The following is a 13,065-nucleotide window of genomic DNA, read 5'->3' as shown; positions in this document are numbered from 1 at the left end:
ATGACCTAGTAAGTATGCATGAGAATCCAGGGCTTGAATCATAGCCCTTAGCATGGAATTACCAGGACCACCTTCTATGCACTGCAAGTAGCTGCTCAAGCACAGGAGACTTGACAGGTAAGCTTTGCACTGCTGCCTGCCTTAAAGTTAGGGAAGGAAGGCAATTTTTAGTATTTGTGCAAAGTCGAGTAATATTTCCTCCAGGTGAGGCTTTCGTATTTCCCTAAAACAGACCAGTCTCGTTCCTCTTTTCAGCCAAGAACATTTGTTTTCCCAAAGAAACGATAATTTGCTTGCTGCACTACAGCATTCCCAATCACTTTTGAGTGAGTTTTTTAATCAGATAGAGATACTTACTAGAACTCGTACTGGGCTGATAGGATATTCACCTTAATACACTTTCCAGCATAAACTGCAAGTTTATTTTTATATTAGAAGAATACGCTATACAGTGTGCCCCTTTCAGTCTTCTATTTTATCAAACTCCACAGTTTAGTCTTCTACAGACTCTATTTTTGTCAGTTTCTCAAAGGAAAAGTTACAGATAAATACCTTAATGTCATCAATCAACATCATAACATCCTGAGACATGTAGAAATCACTTAGATCAAAAATGATCGAGTAGCAAACTACAGTCTTTCCTAGTATTCGATAAATCTGTTGAGAGAGAAAGCTTCCATTAATCTTTCCTTTAAAATATTTGAAGCACTGAAGTAGCTGAAAAGGAAAAAAGGTATTTTGAAACTATCAAAGTAATAATCAACATAGAACAGTTGAATTAAAACAAATATTTAAGATAAAGCCTACATCTCTGATTTTAGGTACTCTGTTTTTTATTAGGTATGCAAATCTAGATTCTATTGCAGTTCAAGCAGTTCACCATTCAGCCTGTTTTGGTCAAGTATTACTGTAATTGGATGTCTAGGAAACATGACAGTTTAATAGTAAGACAGAGCATGCACATTCATAATAGCAAGATACATTTCAAGGACTTTAAAATAAGATATATGCATAAAATAAAATTACATTTCAATTCTGTTTAAAATAATTCAGAGACTAATTCAGTGTTTATCTGAAACATACATCAATAACAATACTATAAAAATTTCTTGCAACAACCTTTGATGTTCCAAGGCATCCTATAGGCCTGTCCGGTCTTCCAGATAATCCCAATTTGTCATTGACTCCCAAATGGAAGTAAGCCTGTGAGAAAGAATCATGAAAACTGAGGGAAGGTAGATATAAGTCTTTCTTCCGCTCCTACTGGGTCTCAGATAGAAAGCTGTGTGCATTCTGCTTTAATTAGAAAACAAGATTCATAAAACGGGGTTATTATTTCTATTGAGGTTTTTTCCTGGTTTTTTTTTTTTAAACATACATCTATGTAACAACAATCAATAAAGTGAGAGAACACTAGATTTGGTAAATGTACAGTTCAAAGACCAAATTTAATTCTTTTGATAACAACAGGTATCTTTAGAGCAAAGAGAAATCAACTATGTAATTGAAGCAAGAAACACAAGGTGTGAGAAGACGCGATGCAAGCAGTCTGCTCCCTAACAGTCAGTCAGTCATTCCAGTGCAACGCACGTCACTTCTGGCAGACCAGTACTCTGCTGTAGATACGGTGTAACAGTTCCCGTTCCCTCCTAATAGTTTTGCGAGGATGAAGGATTTTCACCTTATTCATGAAGGTGAAAATACCGTTAATATTGGTTTACATTAAAAGAGAGATGTCTTCATTAAGGGTAAGCAGGAGTGCTGGGTAGGATCCTGATGCTCTGATTAGGACACATGGGTGCAGCTTCGGGCTTGGGCAAAGCACCAGAGTCCTGCCTATCTGCATAGTTTCAAAATTCAACTAAAACTTGTTGTTTCCTATTTTAGGTCTTATTTTTACCTTCTTAGTCCTATTATTTTTCTAGTCTATATAATTAAAATATTTTTTAAATCTTTAAATTGCTCACTGAAATGATTTTTTTAAAGGATCATTTTTTAAAGGATCATTTGCATTTATTGTCTGGCCAATTTGCCTTCTGTAATGCTTTTCTGATGTGGATACAAAGGTAAAACAGTAATACAGGAACTCTTCAAAGATCTTCATTCTAATTTTAGGAAAGGCCTGCAAAATTAATGCATCAACAACACAAGCAAGAGGGAATTATCTCATTATTCACTGCTTGATTCTTATTTGAGTTAAATTATGTATGCCTAGTATTACTTCAACTGATATAATTTTGTAAGACTTGCATATTAAAGAAATAATCTTCATTTATTACAATGTATGAGAATAAAACCATAAAAAAACAACTAAGCTGTGAGCAAGACAGTATAAACGTATCAGTTAAACCAGACTGAAAGGTGTAATTTTTTTCTTATTTGGGCTGTTTTAGGTAAGGAACCCACTATTACTAAAACTTCAGAACATTCAGAATTCAGAACATTTTCCCAAGCTTGATCTTTCTTTTTGTTATAGGAAGATAATTCAGAAGCAAATGAAAGTGAACATTTGAAGAAACATGGACTCACTAGCATTTTACTGCTGTCAGCTTGGGACCTTCCTGATACTGCCTATGTTTCTGCATTAATACTAAGAACTATTTAACAAATAAAATAAATAAAATTACCTACATCACCTGTTCATCCAGACTAAGTATCCACATTCAAGTGGGAGAGGAATGGAGACATCAAAACATTAACAGCTTTAAATAACCCATCTATACATAACAAAACCAAAAGAACGTTGAACCCCCTTTTGTAGTAAATAATGGAGACTAGAAGAATGGCAGTAGATGTTATAATTTAACACTAAAAGGACCTTCATTTTGCTAGAATGTAAAACATAAAATGTTTTTTTAACAAAAAAAGAACTCCAGTAGTATTGTAATATTATCTCTTCCCTTGAAAACTCTTTCTTTAGCTTGAGGCCTCATGTTGTTCTACAGTCTACTAAAGCAGTTTCATCTTCTAGTAATAGCTTTCCATCTTGATCTGTTACAATCAAAACATCAGTTCAGATTCAACACCAGAGTAACTGAACTAGAGTACAGTTTCATGCAAGTCCAGCTGCTTCAAGCGTGTGTGGGTTTTTTTATATATAAAATGCCCTTCAATTCTGGAATACTAAAGCTGCGAATAGCAAGAAATGGCTGTGAAAGCAGACTGGACTGTTGGGTTGATTTATGAGAGTGAATCAAACTACAGCGGTCTTTTACACCATCTGTTTGTGTTCTTTTACCTGTTATCAGCCTATGCCTATGGAGTACTCTGCTATTCTCCAGTACTATACTTCCACTACATATATACTTTTTCCCTATATATTGCATGCATGTCGTCCCATTTTCTTGTTTTCCTCTTCTTCCTCTTTTCATTCCCCACCCTACTTTGTGGATCTGTTTACATGACCCCCAGTCCTACTTTCAAGCCCTAATTTTCCTGAATCAATGTCTTCCCCTCACCCATTTGTTTCTTTTTATGCTACTTTTTCGGACATATGCCTGTTTATAAGTCTAGAGGTTTAAACTGTTATCATGTGCCACTAGACCAGTTCAAAAGTTTCTAATTAAACACTCCTGAGAATTGACAGCATCGGAATAGCAAATATTGAGATCCATGTTCTCTATGGATCAATGCTCTTTTCCCAAAAATACAGATAATTGTTCCAGCATTAGCTTCCCCTCCCCACAAAGGATGACAAATACTACCAGTGTTTTTTTGTTTGTTTCCTTTTTGGTTTGTATTGGTCTCTTGCATAAGCCCACAGATCAAACCTCAGTTCTCATAATGTCCCAAACACTTTCATTACCTCAGCTTCACAGCTTTTCAGCTTTACAGCTATAGCGTAGCCTTTTCTAGAAGCCCACTAGGAAGATGTTTTGCATCAGGTGATATAATATTTTCTTGACGTTCTTTTTAATAGTAAATTTTGATGAGGCAGATGTACCTACCCATCACGAGTACAAAGAAAATGTCAGAATAGCCAGATGTCTCACCAGCTTTTGAAAAATAAATCCTAACACACAAGTTGTCATACCTTATATAGGAATTTAATTGATAGTAATAATGGAGGTCTCATTTTTTTGTCAGGGAGACCAAAGAAATGATGGATGACGGAGAGAGACAATATATACTTCTATAGTAAATTTATGGAGTATCTGTTTGTTAAACCAAAATTTCAGGTACAGAATTTCAGGATGAATACAGTCAGAGAGAATCCATTTTGAAATATATTATCAAGAAAACTAGTGAGCACAAATGGGCTGAGAAATTAACAAGGCTGAATGTAGACAAAGATATTTCTTTTCTCTCTGGTTAAGTATTTCGCAGGTGTTAGTGGCAGTCATTATTTGGGGTAAGCATTTTTCTGAATAAGCTAGCAAGGTTTTGGTACATCAGTTATCCTCACAAACTCACGAAGCCTGAAATATGTCGCTATGTTCTCTATTTTTGGATTTACTTTTTTCTGTGTCCTACAGGCTTCTGATACAGATAATGGCATCAGCCATGTGACTGTGATTTCAGAGGGAGAGACTCGCATAGTGATTTGTTTCACAACTGGAACTTCAGGATTGATAAACTAAATAAGTTCATTATACTTCCCCCAGACATTCAGAATCCATCACTCTTGTTTGAGACGATTTGTATAATTCAAAGTTAGACAAAAGTTTTATATACCTGATCAACAATCAAACTTCAGGTGGTGAAGTATAAAATGTATCAAGTGCACATCCATGATTCAGGATCAGCTTATTTGTTTGACAGTTTCCTGCAGCTTGTTAAGGGTTGTTTATATACAGTGGGACTATTTTCAAGGTTTTTTTAGAGGAAGGGTCCAGGTGTATCAGAGATAGAGGTAAACAGGCACCCAGAAATCATATAGATTTTTATTAGAACTTTTGACAAGTTCACCTACAATTGCTTATCAACGCATTTATCATTCAGAGCAGCATTTGTCATAGTCTCTTATATTCAAATGTATGTATTTCCAGGAAAACAGCAGTGGATAGCTTGGAGCACATATTCCATGCAGCCAAAGTGCTATATATAAAGTACTAAGAATGACTGAACAAAAAAGAGGCCATGGTAGCGCTAAGAGAATGCTGAAATGGACCAGTATGGCCTGTAGACGCCATTCATCTTTGACTGCTGGCTTCCTGTGGTGTTGACAGCTTCCTGAACAGATGCATCTAAGCTGGCATCATCAGCAAGGCTCAGTACAGATAAGGGCTGAAAGGGCCAGCCTTGCAAGTGAAAGGATATGGTACTCTGTTAGGAGACTACTTGCCTCTATAGGAAAAGGAAAACCTGAAGCCTTAACAGAGGATGAAGGGGATTCTGAAGATATCCTTCAGGCCAGTAATTTTTGACCGTAGATTTTTAAATATGCTGAGTTAAAGGGGTAAACCAAAAAGGGTTTAAACACCAAACCTCCTGGATATAGTCAACTCAAGGGACTTCTCAAAAACCAGTTACAGAATACTGTATAATGCCTGTTATAGGGGCTATACTATGAAATTATATGATGGTTTACGCCTACTGCCTTAATCCATTTCTTGGACTATTGCTCATTTGCTTGTTTCTCCATCGAGTTTCACTTAGTCTGCTGTGCTATTAATAGTATTAAATTTTTATTATTCATTCATTATTCTTTGAAAGTGGCTTGTGTAATAAGCCTAATCAGATAACACGGAACATCTGGGCTTCAGTGTTTCACTGAAAGCTGTAACTAGGCATGTATAACTGACCAGCATCAGCATATCTTGCAACTGAATTAGAATAACACAAAAAGGTAGATAATAAGCTTAAGGAGATACAAGTCCAATAGCTTGATATAAATTCCTGTTGTTACAAAAGAAATGTGTAGATAGATAAATAATTTTAAATGCATAATTCCTTACTTTGACAAGTTCTTTTTGAGCCCATATCTGAATTGGTTCCACCTGCTGGGGGGTCTGAGTTTGGATTCCATATGTGTTCAGGAAAACTTGTAGCCTATGAATGAAATAATGACAAATTTAATGACAAATCACAGAACAGTCTTATTTTTAACAATTATCTTGCAGCAGATACACAAGTAGCAGTATTATATTCTACACTTCCTCAAATACCTTTAGCAAATTTAAGATGTCTATTGTTCAACACTTCCTTAATGTATACATTCTTAATAAAAGTAAATACATACCGCTGACTTTCTGCTATCAGGGCCACATGTACTACCAAATCATTTTCTAAAGGGCCCTAGAAAATAATGAAAAAATATTTATTAGCATTGCTAACCAAATATTTTGTTATAGCATGATATAGCATGAATATATAGATATAGATATAGCATGAATAGGGACAGTGACTATTTAAACAATTCACGAGTATGACAGACATCACTGTCTGCATTGCTTGTTCTTACTGTGTGAACAAATTGAAAGAACATCACAGGACTAAAACTTGTAAATCTCAAAACTATGGGAAGACTGTCCTATCAATAATACTTTGCAAGATGCATTTTGGAGAATTAATAATAAATAGGTTTCTGGTAATCATTTCCACTGTTTGGTTTGTTGTTGGTTTTTTTTTTTAATTAAAAAGGAAAAACATTTTGCTTCATACAAAAATTTAGAATTTATACAATTGATGTATTTCCTTTATGCCTGATATGACATAATGTTTTGATACACATTTTTGTAAAAAGTGAAATAACTCAGCTATTTGGGTAACCGATAATATTCACTTTAAAATAACGAACTGATGATTTCAACCCTTTACTCTGAAATATTTTGATCAGACAGCTACTCTTCACAGTTGTATGAAAGATATATTGCATTTTACAGGAGATAACAGCATTTCCTTGAATTGTTTATAACACAGATACTTCATGTTTGAAATAAATACTAGTATTTTACATCAGTAAACCATGCAAATAAGAATGAATTCAACATGTTGGGTGAAATCATTGACTCGACTCCCTGGGTCTTGAAATGGCAATTCACCTTTCTTCTCACTGGCAGCATGCATTACTAGCTAAAAAATGAGATGTCTGAGTTATTCCTCGTTCATTTCTTCTCTGGCATTCAATGACTGTAAAATCAAAAGAACTAAGAGCAGCACACATTTTCATTCCTAAAATGCTTTTTGTCTACTTTTATCTAGAAACTACCAGAACATGAATGACAGAAGTTAAATACATCTTCTATCAATGGATTATATGAAAATACAGCATTTTCTGTGAAGATAGATAGATAGACATTGATTTAGAACAAAAAGTTCAGAGTGAACGCTTGCTTGTTCAGGCATCTGTGAGCCTTGATATCAATTTAGATCTTACAGATTTACAGAATAAATTCTTGGTAACATTTTCCCAGAAGTCTATCAGCACTACATTTCCACTAAAAATTTTGGAGTTTTTGCCACATGATGTAAGTTTGTGATCAAAGTACGTGCACAGAGACCAGATTAAGAAGTCAGAAGTTCAAGTGACATTAAAAGATCTTCCTCCTCGGAGTAAGTTGATCATGCTATCAATTGCATTTATACAAACAGTAAGAAAACTCAAACCAATTCTCTACCACAATAAGTGCATTATGTTAATTAAAAAAAAAAAGGCAAAGACCCCCCAGAAAATGAAAGAGCCCCCGCCAAGACTGTATTGATTTATAGACAGCCTGTGGTCTAACTTGGGGAGTGGTCTTTAAGTTAAGGCTGAACTTAATTATTACTGTATTAATGACAAATTGAGTGGGACTGTGTAACCATAGACTGTAAGCTGTACATAAACCTGTGTATTTTGCATCTCCATTGAGATACGTCCTTCTCCGACACCAGTACTAATGCCTCTCATACGCAGACGTACCCAATGACATGCCTCATTTACAGCAGCCAGTAAGTGGTGGTTCTGACATGGGCCATAACTAAGCAAATGCATCTGCAGCACAACTGGCACAACACAAAATCTGTGTGAAAAATAGCTAGACTTTGAAAAAGTATTGTGGAAAAATAGAACTGTAATTGCTGTACAACTACAGGATTGCTGTAACATTAAACAGAAAGTTACTTTCATTGTCATTTAACATGTCAAGGCCTGGAGGATCACAAGTGGTGGTCTAGAAAAACACAGATCAAAATAACAGATTGTGGTGGTGCATTCACACCCCCCCTTCTCCTGGGCCGCTTGTTGATCTCAGAAATTTCCATGAAACCTCCGCTTTGGAGTACCGAGTCTGGCGGTTGAGCGCTCCTTGACCGAATCAGAAACTCTGCATTGCTGAGGCTAGGAACATACCCCTACCGCCGGGCCCAGGTGTCATCTTATCCGAGTCGTAGCTCAAGTAGAACAACACTGAAACCTTGAGAATTTTTAGTAACTACCACCTGGGACTGTGACTAGGATGGAAATTTGTGGATGGCTAAAGCCAATCACCTTGCGAACCTATAAACGGTCGTCCTAAGTGAGACCCTTTGAGCTCTCCTGGACCGCAGTGGGCTGTGCCCAGCATCTGCCTCTGAGTGGGACGCCTCTCAGAGCTCATGACCTCTCGAGCCTGCAATATTCGGAGGACCGTTGCCAAAAGCTGACAACGGGACCTGGGCTGAACCCCTTCACTCCTCAAGGCTCAACCCTTGCCCGTTGAGAAATGCCAAGACATTTGACGTGAATATTTCTTCACTGAACTCGAGGGGAATTTTTAACAGGTACCTTTTGTACATTTATATATATTTGTCTATGTGTGTGGGTGTGAGCCAATAGTAAGCATAATTTGTAATTAAGTCGTGATTGTAGTAGACTCTACTAACTCACTTCGTAAACGTTAAAATAGTTAATGATTAAGTGCTGTTAGAATATTGTGATCTACCTGCTACTAAAGTTTGTTAATGATTAGTTGATGATTAAGTGTTGCTAAACTGTGAACGAACCCTAGACTGCTGCTAAACACATATAGTCCCTAAGATATAAAGCCTTAGATGATTTTTCTTTATATGTTTCATCTGTGTAGTAAGTAGTAGAGTGAACCTTGCCATCGAATTCTGTTAGGTTGCACCTTTATAAATCTCTATTTAAATCATTTTCTGCTGATACCTTTGATGGTGATTCTTTAAGCGGCCTCTAAACCACTCATCATGACACAGATACAATACTCATGAAAAAGTATGTCACTCTTTTCAATAATGATCGTGATATATAGCATTTGCTACATATTTAAAAAAAAAAAGATGTGGAAAAGCACTAAACTCCTAAATATTCCACTAAATAAATCCTGTTGTTGCTAAAAGTTCCATTTTAATGTGTTCGATTTCACATTTGTCTAATAACACAAGCTGAGGTGTTGTTCACACAACATCAATCACCATCTCCCCAAGACACAGCAACAGACCCTCCCCCAGGTTCACCCTTCTGCCTTGCAGTTTCACATGGGTAGGGGGCAGAGGATCTGTTTCAACTATATTCTGCATGCTGTGCAAATGATAAATATACCCCAGTGTTTTCAGAGGACCAAGATAAAAGACAGAGAAGTTGTTCTTCCTCTCAAAAAAAAAATTTTAAAAAAATCATAGTTTTTAACAAGGTTATAAACCATTGAAGGCAGAATAAAGGGAAAAATCCCTGACTCCATTCCTGGCACGAGCAGAGAAAGCAGCTCAGTATTAGTCTTTTGCTGCACTCTCACTGGACAGATGCTGTCACTGTATGCCTTTCTGCACACATTCCCAGGAAATCTCAGAACTCTGAAAAAAAATCCATTCATTTTGAACACGTGAGAAAGTAGGCACAATATTCAAGAACACCGATTAAAATCGTACCTACTGGGCTTTCCAAGCATATAGAGTGAGATGAGGAAAACAGAAATAGCATGCAACAGAAGAAATTGTACTACAAAACTACAACTAAATTGTTACAAAACACATCTGCATCTGGAAGCATCCAAATACTGCTGAACAGTTTATGGTCAAATGCTACTAACACACCAGACTTTTTAAATGAAATACAACATGAGACACACATGTGCCTTAAATTCTAAAATAACATTAAACAATTTTAGAATTGTGTTAACTGTGGTAGACAACTGTATTAAGAGAAATGAAAGCAAGAATATAATAACCATTACAAAACAAACTGTCCAATATGGTACATCTCCCTAAACCATCAAAATTAGACATACTCTAACCCTAAACATAATTCAGGTAGCTGAAAAATCTTAATATATCTCAGTCTACCTACACTTAGTAAGTTTAGTTCCTTCTTTACACATTATCTACTTCCCTGAAAATAAAAAAATAATCAGTCTATCATTTTGACTGTTTTCTTCCCAATATCATCAATGGGCATTAACCTTAATTTCCAGTAACTTAAATGAAGTCCTCACAAATGATTACTAAGTCTACGAAGCAAAACATTAAAAGAATACAGTCATCACATGCAGTCACAGGATTTAATTAATTAATTGCAACCCTATACATATATTTCAAGTTAACCCAGAAGATAAAATAGTCTTACTTTGACAATTACTTTGTACAAAATTTTTGTATTTTTTTGTTAAATACGAAATGTTAAATATAACACAGCAATAAATCAGCTTTCATATATGCTCCAGTAAAATACAAAACAAAACCAGAAAATCCCCAACCCCACCTCATTTCTCAAATGCTATTGTTACTATACAGGCCCTCTTATACACTAAATTCTCCCAAAACAGAACGCAACAACTGAAACTGTGTTATAATATAATCTCTTCCGGATATGGAGACAGTAAAAAGGAATAAAATAATAAGCTCTTCTAAGGAATCCAGTTCTAAAGAGTTATCCCCACTGAAACAAAATTCCCTGCATTATCTTCTTTCAATAAAGTAAACGGAGCATGGATGATTCCATTTTCTTTTTAACTCATGAACAGGATTTAACCTGAAACACTACTGACCATTTAGCATTACACAGCAAATTACCAGTGGAGAGGAGAACCTCTCTGATTGCTGTTAGACTTCATTGTGTTTTGGAACGCAGACTAAAACTAGCCAAGAGAATCCGGCTCCAGCGCCACACTGGCGTTTCCCCAAGAGGGAACATTTGGAGACCTCTTCCTGAAAGTGAAAAATAAGTGTTTTGGGGCATTAAATTAGGAGAGAAAACATTTCCTTTTAACTATAAACAGATGAAATTAATATTTTAGTATTAGCGGCCATTAAGTTTTTACTATACTGCTCATTTGATTCCACGGTTTTCGACAAGAAATGAGACTGTCCTCTTTTATCAGATTTTCTAGGTTGAGTGATGCATTCACAGCTGTAGTTATATAGTTATATACAGTTATATACAGATACAGTTTTCATAGCAATTTTGCCTTTGTAGGTCTATATTACCTTATTTTCCTTTAACAATTCTAGAATATTCTTCACTGGTGCTTCAAAAAGCTATAAAACTAAGGTTACAATATTTTAAATACTTTCCATTGCTTGCTTAAATCTACACAATTATGTGGGCATCAGACATTTTTGTAGTGGCACCGAAGTCACAAATAAACTAAATTAATCACATTCTTCATTGTAAGTGTTTATAAAGATTATAGTCAATGCAATCAAAATATGAAAATACGCCTACATGGAAAAGGCATTTCTCTAAGAAGTATTTCCTCAGCACAAGGCTTCAAATTAAAATTTTAAAAAGCTTTCTTTTTAGTACATCACCTTCCAAAACACTGTACCTCAACAAAATTTATATACACAGGCATCTGAAATTTTTACATATCCTTGTTTATTCCTTACAGGAATGAAATTTAATAGAAGTGGAAATACTTTTCTGTTCAATTTAATTAAATAGTTGTTTAGCTATATGGAAAAGAGAAGACATCGTTAAAGAGAAGAAACTACTTTTGATTTCCGAAGACATAATTAAGATGTGTTGTGCTCTCATTTAGTATTTTATTTTTAGTCACTTTCCTAGCACTTCAAAGCAAATACTAAATACTGATTTTCATAAGTTAGGTCAATTGGATAAAATGGCATAATCAAATATTCTGACAGACTGTTTAAGCAAATTTAAAATGTGGATTAAAAAAAGCCAAGGTCAAGACTCTCAGCTGGAACTTCAAGTTTGCTGACTTTAACTGCAAGACCTTTGCTAATAAAGCACACCTCACGCACGTTGATACACCTATGCATCTGCCTTTCATTCTTTAACCTTCTCTTAATGATGACCAATTTGAACTAACATCTGTATCAACACACATTCTGCCCTGATACTAATGTAATAGTAAAACAACACAAAATACAGAGTACCTGTTTCAGTACAAACAATCCCAATGAAACTCCACAACCACCTGGTTAGCATTGCAGGGACACTAACCATTCTGGTCACGATTTCTACACTGCTGCTCAGAGGCTACAATGACAAAGGCCTGATGCCACAGTCACCTAGAATTCCCACTAATTCAGAAGTGCCTCTCTTTCTTTAACCCACATGGAGAAGCACATGCAGTATCTTGGATAGTTTTATCATTTACATATCAAAGAAGAGCATGCACAGTCATCTATAGCAAAGTACCACCACCACCGGGAAGAACAGAGGTATAAGCAGACCCAGGCAATCCCAGAGCTTCTTTCTTTCTTCATTTACTTACCATTCCACCTATATGCCATTGAACAGCAGACAATCCATCTCACAACCTCTTGCATACAAAAGAATATGCACAACTACAGGAACTGCTGAACATATTGATCTAAGTCAGATTTATATAAAGAGTTTTAGGTTTAAGAAAAAAAAGTAATCTTATCCTCTCTTGATTTCTAGCTTTCAAATACAACATCAGTCTTGTTCATCAGAACACACTCAAGGATCACCCTGGGAAGGGCTTCTCTTTCTCTTATCCTGATAGCAACAAAAACATTACTGATCCCAAATACGGAAAATTTCTGCCAACATTTTAGCAAATTTAAGCCGCTAAAGACAGCCTTTAAAGGGAAAGATTAACAAGCATCAGCTCCACCAAGTTGTCTGAGAAGAGCACAACTGCTCTTTCAAATAATTCCAGCATAGACAACTGTTGAGCACTGAACACAAGGACTGTATAAGCACTTGAGAATGAC

General features: G+C 35.7%; 1 protein-coding gene across 1 annotated transcript in view; it reads right to left on the bottom strand.

Moving 5' to 3' along the window:
• PHKB (phosphorylase kinase, beta) overlaps positions 1–13,065 on the bottom strand; it is an 82,605-nt gene that overhangs the window by 22,016 nt on the left and 47,524 nt on the right. The window contains 4 exon segments of the mRNA XM_009572168.1: positions 553–657; positions 1,120–1,203; positions 5,898–5,991; positions 6,182–6,237. Of these exon segments, the coding sequence (XP_009570463.1) occupies positions 553–657; positions 1,120–1,203; positions 5,898–5,991; positions 6,182–6,237 (339 nt within the window).

The sequence above is a fragment of the Fulmarus glacialis genome, unplaced genomic scaffold, assembly GCF_000690835.1.
Source record: "Fulmarus glacialis isolate BGI_N327 unplaced genomic scaffold, ASM69083v1 scaffold23442, whole genome shotgun sequence".
In the NCBI taxonomy this organism is placed as follows: Eukaryota; Metazoa; Chordata; class Aves; order Procellariiformes; family Procellariidae; genus Fulmarus; species Fulmarus glacialis.
Note: the sequence above shows the minus strand (reverse complement) of the source record. Positions and strands in the feature narration are given on the sequence as shown.